Source organism: Pempheris klunzingeri, chromosome 14 (genome assembly GCF_042242105.1).
Source record: "Pempheris klunzingeri isolate RE-2024b chromosome 14, fPemKlu1.hap1, whole genome shotgun sequence".
Lineage (NCBI taxonomy): Eukaryota > Metazoa > Chordata > Actinopteri > Acropomatiformes > Pempheridae > Pempheris > Pempheris klunzingeri.
Window position 1 is genome coordinate 1335990 of NC_092025.1, and position 19059 is coordinate 1355048.

A 19059-nucleotide genomic window follows, 5' to 3' on the forward strand; every position below is an offset into this window, starting at 1 on the left:
TGTGTAATGTGTCAAAGTGAGCCCGGCCCATCTGCTGCAGCCTGCTGCCTCCTCCAGTCAGTGTCAGTGCTGCAGACAGGCAGGCAGCTCCGCGCCGCTGGCTACACCACTTCCACACTGTCTCAGATATAGCACCCAGTGTAGGTAGAGGTGAGATCTAAATGGGGATGCGGAAATCATCAAATACAGAGATCTTTTCAGAAACCTTCCGGCAGCAGCCAGAACAAGCTTCTTTCTCTGCCACTGGCTCAGGAGTCCCTCTTAAGGTTAGCCAGTGACCGCCGGCTACACAACCCAGTCCGAGGTCTGAAGGCCTCGATGGTGATATTTCTCTTTTAAAAGTCTAACTGCCACCCTAATAACTGAGGTAAGATGATTGTTGTTTCACTCTTTTGCTTACATTAAGTGTTTACACGACGGAGACGGAGCAGACAGCGCATACGAGCGTCGTTATCTGACCTAGCCTAGCCTAGCTTAGCTGTTAGCTGGGTAGTAGCATGCTAACAGTGGCTCCAGAAGCAACGGGCAGAGTGAATGGGTCTTAGCCATTAGCTAGCGATAATAAGGTGCCTAGCTGGAGTTAGCTGTGTCTTCTGATGTGGCTTGTACTTTAAAAAGACGCATCAAACATCTGTGAGTGTTCCTAGTTAGTCCAGACTATGTTCTGACTTGGGGTGAGCAAATTTCATGTCAGTTAAAGTTACCGACTTGAAACTTTTATTTCCAGCATTAGCTAGCGCTAGCAGCCCCAGCATTAGCTAGCATTAGCATTAGCGCTGGCTGTTCATGATAGCCAGCGGTTTGTTAGCAGCCTTATCATAACAATAATTTGTAGTGAACCCTGAAACACACTGCTCGTGGGCCAAATATTTAGTAACTGTATCGTCAGTAAAAGAAGAAGTGAATGTCTCTGCTGGTTGGTGACCAGCAGTCACTCTCCACTTTACTTGGACAGTTTGGTAGAGTTTCTGTGGTGTTTGCTAAAGCCTTACATCGGTGCATCACCTCACGCCCTAGAAGACCACAGAACTATCCACCTGTCTGCTCCAGGTAGTCTCAGAGTCTGCTGTGTTTTGAATTGTCCTCTCTGCCCCCCAGGCTGAGCTGTGGAGAGATGGCAGACAGTGCAGGGCTGCAGTTTGTCAGCTCCTATGCTTTTGAAGCCATGCAGAAGGTGGATGTGGTGCGCCTGGCTGCTCTGAGTGACCCAGAGCTGAGACTGCTGCTGCCCTGCCTGGTGAGGATGGCTCTGTGCGCTCCAGCTGATCAGAGCCAGTCCTGGGCACAGGACAAGAAGCTCATCCTCCGCCTGCTCTCTGGAGTGGAAGCTGTCAACTCCATTGTGGCACTTCTGTCTGTCGACTTTCATGCTTTGGAGCAGGATGCACGAAAGGAGCAGCAGCTCAGGTATCTAGTCGACCCACGTGGTAATATGACGTTTCACATGACGTTATAGATTCATTATTTTCAGTTAAAAGTTCATTTCAGCAGTACACACAGTGCACCTCTCTCTTCTGCCAGGCACAAGGCAGGTGGCTCAAATGGAGAAAGCATCCTGGTGTCTCAGCTGCAGCATGGCCTGACCCTGGAGTTTGAACACAGTGATCCCCTCAGGAGACTCCGGCTGACCCTCAGTGAACTGTTGGCCATTATGAATAAGGTAGTCACCATGTAGCTCAGTAAATCAAAGGACATTGACATGAATGAACTTGGCTTAAATTGTACTTAAAAATTGTATTTTCTTCTGAAATTAACAACAAGATTTCCCATGATGAGGAAAGGCAAGAATATGTGCTAAATGACACCAAATTAACTTACATAAATAGAACTTTTAGATTTAACGTATAAAGGTTATAAAGAGTATTTATTATGCCACCCTAAACTACACAGATGACCAGCAGTGTTGACCAATACACTGCAGAAAAAGGGAATTTCGTCATAAGTCTAAGCCGCAACTTTTTCTATAATGTAGAAATGTGAAAGAGACATCTTTCATGCTTGAGTATAGAGAAACAGAGTTGTCTTAATATAACGACATCAAGGCATCAATGACTTGGTGCAAAATACAGAATGAATAAAAATATCTGTAGAACTGGACCGTGGATGAAATAAAACACGACTTCTTTTACTTACTTACTTACTAAGTTGGCATTAGAAATCATTCCCTTTTTCTGGCAGCCGCTGTCACGTTGAATGAAAAAAAAAATATTTCTCTTTTCAAATTATGTGATGGATGATTGATCCAACAATCTGTTTCCTTCGTTGATTCTCAGGTGGTAGACTCCAATGGAGAGTTTTTCTTGAAGTCCTCTGAACTCTTTGAAAGCCCTGTTTATTTGGAAGAGGTCGCTGATGTCCTCTGCATTTTACAAGCAGGTATCCAGCTCCTTTTATCTTACGGTGTTGAATATAATGGCACAAGTATGCTGAATGAAAATGGCAGGATTCAGAGTGTCATTTTGTGACATGACGCCCAAATCGAGACTCTATTATGTATCATATAAGCGAGCTGGTGAAAATAATGCATGTGAAAGGTGTTTTCAAATGGCCACATTTGACAATTTAGGCCAGAGAAACATTTCACCACCTCAGTTTTTCCCATCTGGGAATGTATTTAAAAAACAGCAATGTGTCACATGATGTGCTGAATGGTAAAAACATCCTAATCTTTCTATAAAGCCAGCCTGGAAATAATCCACCTCAGTGATACTGTCCACTGCAGTTAATACATTGTTAAGTGCTGTTTCTTCCTCTTTCTTAGAGCTGCCCTCCTTGCTGCCCATCGTGGATGTGGCAGAGGCTTTGCTTCATGTCCGCAATGGAGACTGGTTTCTGTGTCTGCTGGTTGCTAATGTCCCCGACAGCTTCAATGAAGGTAATTCATGTGTTTCATAACACTGCACATGCTGGCACCTGATAATGTGAGATGGAGTAGCTGGTTAATTGTCAGTAGTAGCTTCATATGACTAGTGTGTGTACCTGCTGTGGCAGAAACAGGGTTTTACTTAATATTAATAACATTTCTGTGATGACTTCATTGTGATTATAGGCAGATTGCTATTGAGTTGCCATCACTTTGTTTTCTTTCTGAGTTGAGCTGTTTCCCCTCTGATTCTGGTCATGCCACTGGCCTGAGGGTGTATGTATTTGTCTTTGATGATGAACATTATTGACTCGCACACAGTGTGTGTTTTGAGAGATGCATTATAAGAAAATTCCCGCTGTCTCCAGTGGCTCCTTATCGCACAGAGGGTCAGGACTAAGTCAGTAACTTCAAGGAATTCTTTTGGCTTTGTCACAGGAAAAGACTTCATGCAGCATTGACTTGAAAGTGAAATGTATTTACCTAAATGTGAAGTGTGGGGAAATGGTTCTGTATAGAAGCATCAAGGTCTGTCATGTCGCCCACTAGCTGGTAACCAGGCCCAACTCCACTGTCTCTTTCATGGCATATGAAATAATCCAGAAGTGGCAGAGATGGAAACGATTGTTATCTCGGTGCACGTCATAATCCCAGCCAACGATCAAGCCTTTCAAACTGTCAGCTGTGGAAAATGACACGGGAAATGAGATAAGGCTGTGGAATTACTGTCTTCTGGTGGCTGTAATCTTATTTACAGGCAGATAAATATGTCATGAGTATATGGTTCAGGGTGTATGGAGGAACATGATTTGGCCATGACATTGCATGTACAGAAAATCAGGAGACTTTGATTCCATTATTCAGTGAGCATGATCTACAACATTAGACTGCTTTGGTTCAGGAAATTCACTTGTCTGAATTATGTTTTTTTAGGGTGTTATATGCTGCTTGTTTACTTCAGTGTGCATGTCTGTCTTTGCAGTTTGTCGAGGTTTGATCAAGAACGGAGAGCGTCAGGATGAGGAGAGTGTCGGTGGTCGACGCAGGACCGAAGCCCTCAGGCAGCTTTGTCAGATGAACCCCTCACAGGCCCTCAACATCAGAGCCATGGTGGTCAGTTACACTGTTAATGTATTCACAGGACTTGATCACACTAAACTCCCAACAGCATGAAATGCATTCCAGCAACAGAATCCATCACAGCTGCTATGTTCCACTGGAGATGGATTAGTGAACTTATTCTGCTAGTTTTTCATTAACGATGCATCAAGTGTGAAAAAAACAAACAAACTTGTTAGCACAGTTTTCAGCTTCTCGTCAGTGGGTGTGATATGCTTCATGGCAAAGTGTTTGTTTGTGGATACTTGTGCAAAAACAGGATTGCATAAAAAACGAAGTATGAATTTGACAAGTATTTACATAAACCACACTTCTGAAATGATTCTTTCTCTTCACATCTAAGAAATCTAAGGCAGCCTTACAGCTATGCCTGGTTCATCTGTGTTTCCCTTTAAAGTGCCAAGAGTGGGGATGTGGGAAACATAATGGCTGTGAAGTGGCTGTAATAAGTGTTTTTATATTAACATTATATCAAATGCCAATGTGAAAACACAGAAGCACCAGCTGAATTTGCGGCTCCCTCAGCTCTATGGAGCTTTATAATTAATATAACAGCTCACCGTTCAGCTGTGTGGTCTTTACTGTTTTGGTTCACTTTCACCGCTCTTATAGCTTCAGGCAGCTGTTTTCAGTGGAAAAGCTCTTAACACAAACTGTATGTTACTGTACCCTCAGCACCAAACAGCAAACAGACACAGTGAGTGCACTGAATGTATTTGGGTTTCGAACTGTTGGTGACACAACACGACATCCTTCCAACAAAACATCAGTCTTTTTTGTTAATTTCCACTTAAATTCACTAATGATAGACAGGCTCTGTTTAGCCAGGGACATTTTATTGTAAAGTAATTTCACCCAAAGACGTTATAAAGTTAGAAACGCACAAGATATTTATACAAATGTTAGCTGTGATACACTTTGTGATACTATCCCTGAGGGGAGGAACTGGTCTTGTTGCTTCTCCCCTGCTCTGAAGAGGGTTACAGCACAAGGTCAGTTATCGAACGACGCCTCAGGATGTAGTAGATAGTCGTTGCCTTGCATCAGCAGGACTCATAGTTGCATTAAAAACTGTTCTGTGATCAGTCAGCTGAGCAGAGACAAGTGACAAAGGATGTACAGTAACGTTGGAAGGATTCGTTGATCGACATACACATACACATAGACTGACAGGGGCTGCTGATCCGCAGGAGACTGATCATTCACATACACACCAAAGCTTCAGGAGCTATTTAGGGATTTCCTTCCGATTAGTGGAAAACCGCTCCACCACTGAGCTACAGCTTACCGTAACTGAGTAATACAATAAAATGTACTATGTTTGTTTGTTCTGTGTATTCCCAGGTGGAGGAGTGTCACCTGCCTGGTCTGGGTGTGGCTCTGACTCTGGACTATAAACCAGATACAGCAGATGAGGCAGTCAGTCCCCTAGTGTCATATGTCAGCGGTCTGCTGCTGGGCACCAACAGCAAAGTCCGCACCTGGTTCAGTATGTTCATTCGCAATGGACAACAGGTGAGGGCCCGGCGAGGGTTTATTCTGTATCACATTTGGTGACGTTGAACAGCACGCACACACAAATACTCCAGTTTGATGGAGTAGAGTCCCACACATAGTTTGGTAAGTTTGCTGTGGTGCAATAAGATCCACGTTGGTACCCCAGAGAAGGTGAGGTGAGCATTTTGTCTCAGTATGTTGAACAGAGATCAGAGGCAGAAGTACTCTGTGTGAGGTGATGGGACAAGATGTGGTGGTGTACTCAAGGAGCAAAGTACTTGTCTTCATCTTAGTCCACTGGATGAAACAGGGCTAAGTTAAGCTAAACAAAGTCATGTTTACATGATTCGCAGAATAAGGTGTTAACATGTCCTGCATCTGTAGTCGTAGGAGTAGCACCACCTTAGTCAGGATTACGCCTGGGTGTCTGATGTGTGTGTGTGTGTGTGATGTAATCATCCTGAGTGTAAAAACCATGGAGACATTGACACAGACACACACAACTGTCTTTCTATACTTGTGAGGACATATTGCATTCTCTGTCCCCCAGTGCTCGACAACCGTCCTCACTTTCTGCACTGACAATTTTGTTGTTCAATTAATTGCTTATTGATTATGATTGATAATTTTCGTACTAAAATGCCAAACATTCGCTGGCTGGAGCCCAAATGTGAGCACTTTGATGGGACACGGCAGCTGACTTATGTCTTGCTCTCTCATTCTCATTCTACTGCCAGCGAAAGAGAGAAAGCAGCTCAGTGCTGTGGCAGATGCGCAGACAGCTGCTGCTGGAGCTGGTCGCTATTCTGCCACGCTCACGCAGCACCCACATGCCCAATGATGGCGATATGGAAGGGGATGGGGGCTCAGGGTACTCTGGCCTCAGAGAGGAGCATGTGGTGAAGGCGAGCGCTCTGCTTCGACTGTATTGTGCCCTCATGGGCATCGCGGGCCTCAGGTAGGTCAAGGAAGCTGCAGAAGTCCTCCTGATCGTTGTGTGATCATGTTTGTGATGTGCGTTTGATTGCCTTTAGAGTTTGAATTTCAGATTTGAAAGTACATGTTTCGCCTGTTGTTCCTAACTCAGCATGCTTTATTTAGCATTAACCATCTTCTCTGGTCTTTAAGATGTACATGTCTTAAAGATGATTTACTCAGTGTGATCCCTCTGCAGACCTACAGATGAGGAGGCAGAGCAGCTTTTGCAGTTGATGACCAGCCGGCCCCCGGCCACTCCTGCTGGTGTTCGCTTTGTCTCTTTGTCCTTCTGCAAGCTGTTGGCCTTCCCTACTCTGGTCAGGTACTTAAAGCCAGTCCTATTTAGTCCTACTTTCAGAAGTCTTTGTTTTATTCAGCAAACACAAATGGGTTTGGACCACAATTCAAATCACACTGCTCTTGAGTTTTCATTTTCTGCCAATGCAAGCTATCTGCCAGAAGTCCTCTCTGCACCTTTTGTGAGCATTATTCTGTGTGTGTGTGTGTCCAGCACTCCAGAGCAAGAACAGCTGATGGTCATGTGGCTCAGCTGGATGATCAAAGAGGAGGAATACTTTGAGAGGTAAGGAGAATCTCTATTTTTATGCCACAGAGCAGTTACTAAACAGGGATTATAGTACGGACAAACTGGGGCCCTTCGTATGTCCAAATGAATAGAGAGTAACATTCTAACAAACTCTGTCACAGTTGAGATCTTTGCGGTTTTAAATACTCATCAAATTGCAGACCTTGTAGAATATGAATATTTAAGTGATGTTGTGAAAATATTAATATTGTGCATGTCTCCCACTTCTAATTGTAACATTAGTGTGCAGTAATGCAGAAATGCAGTTTGCATCAAAGCAAAAAGTGTTTGTGTTGCTCTTAATTACTTTGCCGGTCCTGATAGTATAGCCACTAACTTGAGAAGCTGTTTTAAAATCATAGAACATCACGGATTAATACTATAAATCTCTAGAATGTAAAAACATTTATGGTCACATTTCATAATGAATTAACACTATTAATTATCACAGTATTATAGATTAACACATAACTATACTGAGGGCATGATGTGAAGTCAAGCTCCTTATTTAATCAGATTTTATAAAACAGTTGTTGTCAGACTTCTACAGTTAATCTGTTGAATATTTCAAATAACTTTCTGTTTTTCACAACATTGTGGTGTTATCCTGCCTGGTTGCCTGGTTATTATAGGACCCAGTCAGAGTGAACTATTCTCTCTGCTGTTGCACTAACAATACTACACCAGTATGGTCTGGGTCAGTTCATCAAAACTGTAAAGCTTTAACCATGATACACACATAATAAACAAGCTACTAGTACTACAGTACTAGTTAGATGTGGTAAGACCATCTCTGGATTCATATTGGAATGTGTGCTTGCTTTGTTTATGTCCACTATTTTGAGGCATTTTATGTTTCATCTGTAATTACTTCTTTTATCAGACTTGGCAGAGGCAAACTCTGCACAGGCTTTCTTTGATTGTATGTTGAAATTAATTTACCACTGCCTGTTTTTAAAAACAAAATTTAGCTGCAGTATATGAATGTGTGTTTGTGACTGTAGTCCATAAAGCATAAATCATCTTAAGTGAGTTGACTAAAGGGACACAGATTCCCTGTGTGTGTGTGTGTGTGTGTGTGTGTGTGTGCGATTGATGCAGCAAGCATAATCAGTTTATTAAAATTCTGTCCTGTAAGACGCAGGATTAACGACAAGTCTAAGTGTCTTTTTTCACTTGCCTTGCATGTGTATGTGTGTCCTCCTCCTTACAGTGCTGCGGGCGTATCTGCTTCTTTTGGAGAGATGCTATTACTGGTTGCCATGTATTTCCATAGCAACCAGCTCAGCTCCATTATTGAGTTGGTGTGCTCTACTTTGGGGATGAAGGTAAGGTGGTAGGTGGGAGGGAGGCAGCGATCAATACATCAGTCTGACTGACCGGCTACTGGCTACACTCCTCCACTGCAGCAGTGGCGCATATACAGGATATATCACTGATGGAACACTTGCAGTATACACATATCTAAGAAGACACTCCTATACCCTGTAGCCACTTTGTTGTTTTATTACTTATTAAGTGCACTATTGTTTTCTGCCTGTGTGCTAAGTAGTTTTCCTGTCTCAGTGTATTTTCCACTAAGATGTGTAATGTAATTGGATTTAGAGCCTGTTTGTTTCCACCCCTAGGGCAATCCTCTCAATTCAACGTTGTGCCTGCCATGTAGAATATTTCTTATGAAATATGAAAAGAGGGAATTACAAAATACCAGCACTGTTGCCTTCCGGTTGCTTTCACTCACAGTAAACCTACCATTGTTAATGTTCTTTATCTGTGTGTGTGTGTGTGTGTGTATTCAATGTTCTGTAGATTGCCATCAAGCCCAGCTCTCTCAGCAAGATGAAGACCATCTTCACACAGGAGATCTTCACAGAACAGGTGCATACATTACAAGTCCATCCTTCTGCACATTTCTTACCTGCTAATTCCAGCTTTCATTGATTTTATTTGTAAATGTATATAGGCTTTTATTCTCATCAATGCTCATTCATTTTTTTGCATTGAGAGCTGCCATAAATTCAGGAATGTTGAAGCTTTTCATTTAACAGCTTGTCAAAATGAAATAAAATATCCCTCTGAAAGTTTTCAGTTGGCGATGAACCACTTTAAACTGTCATGGTCCACAGCACTGTTTCCTGTCAACACATCTTGTTTATTACTTGTCTATTGTGTGTGAAGTAGTACTAGTAGTAGTGGTGGAATGCATGACATCTCTGCAGGGCGATGATTCTGCCATGTTACATGTCAGCTTGTAGTTGTATAATATATGGAAATGGAAATCATGTAAACCTTCCATGAACTGGTTCTGCTCAATGACCTACATAATTGACTGCAATAGCAAAACACAGCCAAAGATAAAAAAAGGTATGGATACCTCGGCGTAACAAAGTCTCAGACAAATTACTGTCATCTCGCTGCATATATAATCATCATCACGGCCCAATTCTACATTTGTTTATGTGCTTCATATATACGAGGCGTTGTTGTTCGGGGTAATGAGCAAACAAGAAGCCTCGTGTTACCGTACGTGATCGTGATGGAGAAAAAGGAGAAAAAACTAAATAAACAACTGTTCCTTGTCTATTTTACACAGTTGGTATTTAGATAACCTCTTTCTTATTTCTGCTGTGTAGGTGGTTACAGCCCATGCGGTGAGAGTTGCAGTGACCAACAACCTAAGTGCCAACATCACAGGATTCCTGCCCATTCACTGTATCTACCAGCTGCTTCGGAGCCGAGCTTTTACCAAGCACAAAGTGTCCATCAAGGTGGGACGTGCACTCAGTGGCTCATAATGACAACTAGATGATGGTCTGTTTTGCCCCCTTGTACTATATTTGTGTGCATCTTCCAGGATTGGATCTATCGCCAGCTCTGTGAGACAACCACCCCCATCCACACCCAACTGATTCCCTTAATTGACGCCTACATCAACTCCATCCTCACTCCAGCATCCAAGGCCAACCCAGAGGCAACCAACCAGCCTATCACTGAGCAGGAGATCCTAAATGTTTTCCAGAGCTCTGCTGGGGTGAGTCAGTCGTAGGGCTTCACAGGAACTGCATTCCACTGAAACTGCTCCCTGAACAATTAATGGTTTGGTATGTGTGGTTTGTTCTACATTTCACAGGTCCTATTTGTATGATTTCTGAGTGTGTGTGAGTTTTTGAAGGAACAATTTTCCTTGCAGTCAATGGTGTTATCGCTCTTTAATGGCATTTAATAGAATGTTGCCTTCAATATCCCAACTTCTCTTTCAGTCTTTCTGTCACCCCTGAGTTCCTGAGTTAGTTATTGTTACAGCAGTAATTATTTTATATGTTTATTTTTTTTGAAGAATGTTCGAATAGGTCACAGTGACTATCGAATAGTGTTTTTGCTTTACATGCACATCCCTAGTCCTAGCTTGCTTCTCTCTTTCCCTGTTGCTTAGCATGGGGAGGCTAGTCGTGGAGGACGACAGTGCTACTCCATCACCACCCAGCTCCTTATCCTCTACTACATCCTGTCTTATGAGGAGAACCTGTTGGCGAGCACCAAACAACTGGGTATGTATAAGATAATGTCCCATACACTGCAGAATGCCTGGCTTCCCACTGTGCTATTGGCTCACTTCCTCTTTCTTATTCCTTATTTTCTGTTCTTCTGCTGGCCCTAAGTGCATCCATTGTCATCTCTTCCACTGAAGGAGGCATTGTATGTGAGATGGAGGGAATTTGTCAGGAGGAGAAAGGCAGCTTTTGTCCTCTGTGAAGTTGTAGGAGATGCTCTCACTCTGGATGTGCAGTCATTCATCCTTTTCTCTCTCAGCACTGAATGTTGGACGCTTCATAGAGAATAAATGGAGGGCTGACAAAGAGCCAAGTACAATGGCTCCGGGAGCTGAGCTAACTAGGACAGCTGTAGGTTAGATTGAGCATTAGCAGTTAGCCTAGTCAGTGTTTATTCTCTCCCATGACGAGCTCTCCTCTTGCCCTTCATTAGGCCAGATTTATGTGAGAGTTTATGCCCATCTCTTTAATTGCTGTGTTTACCCAAGTGCTCCCGCAGCCTTCAGGGAAGGAGTAATGAAGCCCATCAGCAGTGGTAATGAACCCACGTCAATGAAAAATCACCTCCGCTCCTCTAACGCATCGGCACAGCGGCTCTGGCGTCCTTACACTGCCAAACAAAACACTTATGCTCTGTCTTGTCCTTTTCTTGCTTTATGTTCTCACCTCCTCCATTTCCTGTTTTATCATTTCTTTGCTTCCCTCACCCTTTTTTGTCTCTCTCTCTTTGTTTTTGTTTTTTTTTTAAAGCCCTGATGCAGAGGAAGCCAAAGTCCTACTCGGCAGCTTTGATGGACCAAATCCCCATTAAGTACTTGGTTACACAGGCCCAGGGACTGCAGCAGGAGCTAGGGGGTGAGACATGAGCTTAACATTTGTTTACATCTTTACCTCCACATTTTATTTGACTAATGTGGTATTGCTTACTTGGGAGCACACACAAGTTACATATCAAGATTGTAACTGCGATATCAAATAACATCTCACTTTGAAGTAAAATCACTCCACCAGCATAAAAAGCTTAAAAACACAATGTTCTTGTAGGTAATAAACTTAAAATTAACCGTCCTTTCTCTTTCCCCTTTCCCAGGTTTGCACTCTGCCCTGTTGAGGCTGCTGGCCACCAACTACCCCCACCTATGTCTAGTGGAGGACTGGGTGTGTGAGGAGGAGGTGACTGGTACCCTGCCCCTGCTGAGGAAGATGATGCTACCCAGCAACACCTGCAGATATACGCAGAGCCAGCTCCACCAGGGTGAGGATGATGGGAATAAGGGCCGAAAGAAATAGAGTTGAGGCAGAAGGTTATGTCAATGGCCTTTTAGCGATCTGTGCAATACATAACACTCTTTTAGTTGATTAGATACAATTACAGTAAACTTAATTAATGTAATGTAAATGTCTTTTATAGCAAAGTTACAAAATACAGTTACAAAGTGCCTGACAGTAAAATCAATAACGTTTAAAACCATAAAGCCATAAAAAATACACAAAAGGAAGGCTTTTGAACGAAGACTTGGACTCAGCCAGGCTTATGTCCTCGGCCAGGTCGTTCCTCAGGTCAGCCTCAGGTTCCTGGTAGCAAAGGCTCTGTCCCTTTCAGTTCTCAGCCTGGACTGTGGAAAGGCTAAGACAAGTGAAATGGCTGTTGCAATAGTAAAGGCGCAAGGAGATAGAAGTATGTACAACAGCTTATGCTTCCCTAGAATTTAGTATAGGTCTTGTTTTTGTGATATTTTTGGGGTAATCAAAGCATTATTGGAAAAACATTATGATATTTTGCATAATTCAGTTTGACCTATGAAAAAGGTAACAATTTATAGAGTGAATAGTATAAAAGGAAAAAGCCAGATTCAATTGAGCCAAAGTTAATTCAGAAAGATCTTATTTGGAAATCAGCCAGCACCAGTGATACTAACCTGTAACCAAAGGTGTGCAGGGGGGAGAGTAGTGCAACCGGTCTTGAGTGGGACAGGAAAGGGATTCTAGTATTGTATAATACATTTACAGGTGAAAGCCATTATCCAACTGGAATCTTTTATCAGTGAGTAATCCTTCAGGGTTTAGAGGATTATGCTGTAATTGGCTTTTCTTTGATAGAAGTCCTTGACAAAATGCAGAAGTGTAACAGATAATTTGAAAAAGGTATATATTCTCTGTGCATTAACCTGCGTTATGGTGTGTGAAAGTGATTGTTTATGTATTTATTCAACCATGCACAACTGTGTTAAAACACATCCAGGTTGTAACCTTCCTCAGGATAATGGTGCCAAGAAAGACGACCAAAGGATTAATTGTGAATAGGAAAGAATAGTAAGAGTAGGAAAAATAGCTCCACTGCCTCCCAGAGTGTGAACTGAATCAGACTGCAGCATTAGTGTGGAACCTCACCTTTCAGTTGGGTGACATACTCTTTTCAATGTGTAGTTCTGACACTACTGTCTTACACAAGATATATCTGATGTTAAGATAAAATGTCAAGGGAACATGACAGCTCTACACATTGAAGATTAATTCACCCCCTACTGCACCCCTCCAGCCTTCCAGAAGTTACCATCCAGCAGTCCCAGGCTGATGCGGATCCTGGAGCATTTAACACTGCTTTCACCGGGAGACCTGATCCCTTACGCAGATGCCCTCACAACCAGCATGGCTCTGCTGCTGGAGCCCGCTGTGCCTCGCCGAATACTGCAGACCTTCAACAAACTCTGGATGGGCCTCAACACTGTAATGCCCCGCAGGTACATGTGATTAGAAGTTGGAAGGATAGAAAATGTTGCTGTGAGAGCCTCAGCTGAGAACACGACTGACTGTCACATGGGAATAATACATCATGGTAACTGGAATGTTTAATTTGTTTACATTGTGCAAGATTAAATCTCATAGAAGACCCTGATGATTGATAGGTCTAGTGGATACGGTATGTTTTCTGCCGGAGAGCGTGAATTAATGACAGCACTTGGGTATTTGGGCTCAAAATCAATCAAGAGTCCAAATCAATATTTTGTCTTTACTAATTAGAGTTTGGCATCTTTTGCCCAACTTAATGAGAGAAAAAGTAAAATTAAAGTGATCTTTCCTTTTTGGCTGCTGGTTAAATTTGTCTCTCTTCAGTAAAAGGTTAACAGTAGTGCTTGACTTGCTACTGTCTCTCTCAAGGCTGTGTGAAGTTGCTGAGAGACTGAGTAAATGGATCAAAGGAAGACCTGTGGAACAAGAGTTGCTGCTCTTAACCCCAGGCTGCTTACTCAATGATTATTGTGTGAACAGATCGGAGGTATTGAGCCAGGCTACTCTGTCAGCCTGCATGGACTCTCTGGGGAGACGAGGGTGACCCTCACGCTGCCCCAGGGCCCACAGGAGCACGGTTACCAAAGCTCTGAGCAGACATCCTATTGATCCAAAAGGGGCCTGTAACAAGAAGAGCTCAGGGCAGGAAAACTGAGGGAGGCTCTCCATGAGGGAGATGTAGGGGATTGTTGCCCCCTCCCTCCTCTCTTCCTCACTTCCTCCAGTATTGAGTGTTGCAGAGGGATAGACGAGAGGCTCTGGTGAATCTAGGAGGAGGGCAGCAGTGCCAAATTCTACACAGATCCACTGATTGATGCCGGTGTGCAAGCTGCAGGAAGGCTTGGAGCTCCAACAGTACCCTGCTGTTTATAATTTAGCATTGGTCTCACAAAGAGAGATTGAGGGTGAAATGTTGCCACAGGCTAATTTGTGAGTAACTGAAGTCATTAAACTCCTACTGAAGCGTGTCTCATAATTTAGTAGCATTTGGTTATTTTTCTTCCCAAATAGAACGAGTAATCTTTTAGGATAAATGTGGGCAGTCGATGATTGATTGATGAGTTTATTATTAGTAGTTTATCAGGATAAGTATGATATTTTTGTCATGCAATTGCAGTCTTACTGAAAAGTGCCACGTCATTTCATTGACAATCAGTCTTTTCAAATGTTTGACGTCTCAATTTAAAATTAAATTCTTTGAGTTATGAAGCTTCGAAAACTGAGCGAAAATGATTTAATCTTCCAAGTCCTGTAGTGTTTTTCCTCCACTCCATAATGCTCAGTGTAATGTGAATGAAAGTTAAAACTGATGTACCTGTGTTGCAGGTTGTGGGTGATGACGGTCAACGCCCTCCAACCTTCTGCTAAGCTTCTCAGACAGCAGAAGCACACTCAGAACGACCTGATGGTGGACCCTCTCATTGTGCTGCGCTGTGATCAAAGGGTGTACAGGTAACTACAGGGCCGTACATGGACACACACAGCACACGGCTACACTTCTGTTCATGCTACACTGGGTGTCTGCGCACACAGACCTGTTCACAGGATGGTTACGATGTGTATCAGCTTGAGAAAATGATCAAACTTCATAGCACTAATAATATAACCGTTTTTTAATCTACCCACACAAAGCATGTTCATGTCAAATATATTTATTGGCTACTTTTATATTTATATGAACAAATTCATTGGTGTGTTTAGGAGAGTGAAAAATGTTTCCCCTAAAAAGACCAAACTCTCATTCCCTCTGTGCACCGTACCAATCTGCTCCTGTTGATGTATATATATCCAGAACCAAGACTTTGCACTTCACACACACAAAGCAGAGTTACAGGTTTACTTTATTTATTTATTCCTTTATGTTTTGCCAGGTGTCCTCCTTTGATGGACATTGTTCTTCATATGCTGAACGGCTACCTGCTGGCATCAAAAGCCTACCTACACTGCCACCTGAAGGAGACGGCTGACTTTGATCGGCAGAGCCAGACCGTCTCAAACCAGAGCGTGCCTGGACAACCAGACACGCCCGAGGTGACCAGGGAGGAGCTGAAGAACGCCCTTCTAGCTGCACAGGTATTTTAACCAGCCACCAACACACGTTGTTTCTGTTACATACTCACTTTTTTAGAGAAGACTTATTTTTATTTTCATGCCATGGGGGTTTGTTAAGAATGAATAAAAAAAAAAATGGCGTGACATTTCATTAAAAATACCTAAGAGATGACCTTTCACACCTCGCCATGTTAACCACCTGTTTCTGTTTAACCGCAGGACAGCGCAGCAGTCCAGATTCTCCTGGAGGTGTGTCTGCCAACCTCTGAAGAGCAGCAGCTGGGGGCCAACACAGAGAGCCTGCTGAGGAGCATTAGGGGCCCCTTGCCAGGGAAATGTGAGCAGGGAGGACTGGGGCCACAGGCCAGGAGGAGCGTGGAGGATGCTGAGCCAGAGGGAGGCCTGCTCAGTGACTTGAGGGAAGTGCAGTGTCTCATCTGTTGTCTGCTGCATCAGATGTTCATTGCCGACCCCAACATTGCCAAGTTGGTCCACTTTCAGGTAACACAATAGGAAAAGGGAGAAATGGACTCTACACTTGAGAAATATATATATTTTTAAACATTTTTTTTACTGTGGCAGTGGAAAGGCTGGCACGAGTACAGTCATAAACCTTTTTAACAGGGCTGAATCCCAAACCAACAGGGACATGTGTTCCTAACAGGATTTTCTTCCTCCCTGTCAAATTTTGCCATTGGAAAGTAATGTTATCATGCAAACATCCTTTGTGTGAGTAGTTGAGTGGATATTGCCATATCGCTGAAAATACCTTTTTAAGTCAGTTTTTCAAGCAGAGCCAAGTCATTTTGACCCCATTAGTCACCACATTCTGCCACGGCTTTAGTGGTAAGTGACTGCAGCACTCCCAGACGTAGCAGACGGCCATATGGTGGACTTCATCAAACCAGTCCTTCCTCTGTCACACTAATCCACCCAGTCTACCCTGCCAAGCAGAAGCTGCTGTGTGCATTCGCTTCAACACACACGCGAATGCACACAGCAGCATATTAAAGTACTTGTATGTTTAGATCACTATCCTTATTCCTCCTTTATCTTTCTTGGATTTTATGGTAAGATTTAGATTTCCCATTCTCTCCCTTTTTCAGGGTTACCCTCAAGCTCTGCTGCCTCTAACGGTGGCAGGCATCCCCTCCATCCATATCTGTCTGGACTTCATCCCAGAGCTGCTGGCCCAGCCCCAGCTTGAAAAGCAGGTGAGCCCCCCTCCCCTTTCCTCTCCTCTCTTTTTCCTGGCTTTAGATTCTAGGCTTGCCCTGGGCTTGTGCCAGAGCCTCTCTTACACTATCATGTTTGTTTTTTTAAAGCACTTGTGAATGTGTGTGTCCCCACAGATCTTTGCAATCCAGTTGCTGTCATACTTGTGTACCCAGTATGCCCTGCCCAAGTCCCTCAGTGTGGCCAGGTTGGCCATTAGCGTTATGGGCACCCTCCTCACAGGTCAGTGAGCTGTTTTTATTGTCTTTGTGTCTGTTTCTTTACTCACCCTACTTTTTATTTATCTACTTTTGTGTCTCCATTATTGAATTTGCTCCTAGCTGTCACTGTGTGTAACCACAACACAGCCTGTCAACAGTATATCAGCTACTGTCATACAGTATGTTTTGATATTTGTATCCCCATGTTTGACTGCCACCATCTGGCTTCTGGCTGTTAGTGCAGACTTTTCTCTGCATTACATTAGTATACAGTGTGTACCAGCTTATTAGCCACTCCATCATTGTTTATGCAGCTCTTGTGTGGACTGTAAGTGTGTGTGTGTGTGTGTATGTGTGTTTGATTTTTAGTGCTGACTCGTGCCAAGCGTTTCTCCTTCTTCATGCCCATCCTGCCATGCCTGGTGGCCTTCTGCCAGGCCTTCCCTCCACTCTATGATGATGTGGCAGCTCTACTTGTACAGGTAGGCCAGGTTTGTGCCTCCGACGTTGCCACCAAAGCCAGGGACATCGATCCTCTCATCGCTCGTAAGTATACTCACTCACTCACTCACTCACTCAGGTACATTAAACAGTTTGTTAAATGGATTGTTAAATGTACAATATAGGATTTGTTGCAATTCCTTAGAGTTGGAGTTAGACCTGGTTCACTGAATTAAACACAATTGTCTCCAGATAGAAATGTCCTGATTTCTTTTATTATTATTATTATATTTTAAGTCCTTTAATAATGAGTCTCCCCAATATTTTGATTTTACTAAATAGAGTAGCTGCAGAATTTACCTGAAGAAGGCCCGTACTACATTTAATAAAATTACCCCAATTTACGTCAATATTTTTGACAGTTGAATAAAACTGTCTAAAAAAGAGTTCCTCTAATCTTTAAGGAAAAGTCTATCACTGGATTCCTACTCCAGCCAGCTGTTTTCCAGCTGGAGCCACCGCAGACATTGGACATGTTTTGTAATTTTTGTCCTACTTGGTCCTGAGTCTGCCACATCCAATTTAAAAAAACAAGCCCTGATCAGCCTTAAATATTGATATTTGTGTACATTTTGTAACATCACATAAGCAGAAAAAGCTAAATGTTATATTGTGCATGGACCTGTTTTTTTAATACAGGGCATGGTTTCTGGTGAAGACATTTTCTAGAAATATGTACACACCATAAACTAGAAACAAATCTGTAGTTTATGTTCGGAACGATGTCAGTGTAAAGAAGACAGACAGAGAGAAAATGGAAAGATCTGTCAATGCTGAAGCAGTAACACAAATAAGAAGTCTGCTGTTCTCCTGCCTCAGGCCTGCAGTATCTGAAGGAGAAGCCTCAGGGGGCTGTGGCTCCTGGAAGAGGCTCCTCCAAGCTGACTTTACCCCAGAGGACAGCAGAGGAACTGGGTGGAGCAGACCCTGATGTCCAGCTCTGCTACTGTGTAGAGGCCACCTTCATGGACATCATCAGCTCCACCCTCCATGGACTGTAGACCAGACACACACACACACACACACACTGGACAGGAGGGAGGGACTGGACTAAAACTAACAATTCAAAGACTTTCACGCTCCTCCGAGGGCTTCGGTGATTCCACCTTCATCAAGGGTTTCTCTCATTCTGTGCACATGAATGACTGTGTATCTCTTTTAGTCTACTCGGCTGTTCCCGACCATTGGGCTCCTTTTTGACACCATGTAAATAAATCATTACTAGCATTTGAATTAGAACCTGTGAGTTTATGTGCTCTGTCAGAGTTTATAGAAAGTAAAATACTGAACATTAAGTGGTTCGTTTCCTTGACCTCTACAGACCACTGTAGGCATATTTTTCTAAGCTATAAGCGTTGTGACCTTTTCTCAGCTACTGAAAATGGAAAAGGTTGCCTTGAAATAATATGTAGAGCTTTTGTACCGTATTTGTTTGTAATAAAACAAAGAAACCCTTTCACTGATGAGATTTATTTGGACAAATGGTAAACACTTTGGTTGTGTTTCTTTTGTCCATTTGTAACATCCTGCAGGTTGTTGGCTGCGTCGAGGTTCAGTTTAGTTTAACTGCTCGGGGTTTTCTCCTGCTTGCCTCTCCACGTGTTTTTTGCAGATTTGTCATATTTGAGAGAGGTGGCTAATGTTGCATTTTTCGACAGTGAGGACCCAGAGGAAGACGGGACTGAG

At 43.0% G+C, this 19059-nt stretch overlaps 1 protein-coding gene across 1 annotated transcript; it reads left to right on the forward strand.

The window, feature by feature from the left end:
* The first annotated feature begins 100 nt into the window (after positions 1–100).
* ints2 (integrator complex subunit 2) lies at positions 101–18832 on the forward strand. The gene is made up of 25 exons (XM_070844159.1): positions 101–367; positions 1099–1407; positions 1522–1660; positions 2274–2376; positions 2762–2875; positions 3846–3976; positions 5327–5497; positions 6217–6437; positions 6654–6779; positions 6969–7040; positions 8257–8371; positions 8853–8921; positions 9677–9811; positions 9898–10074; positions 10477–10591; positions 11345–11449; positions 11685–11849; positions 13134–13335; positions 14711–14836; positions 15256–15457; positions 15656–15937; positions 16543–16650; positions 16789–16894; positions 17242–17418; positions 18193–18832. Exons 2-25 carry the CDS (start codon positions 1115–1117, stop codon positions 18372–18374), a joined length of 3636 nt encoding a protein of 1211 aa, XP_070700260.1. The 5' UTR covers positions 101–367; positions 1099–1114; the 3' UTR covers positions 18375–18832.
* The last annotated feature ends 227 nt before the right edge of the window (positions 18833–19059 follow it).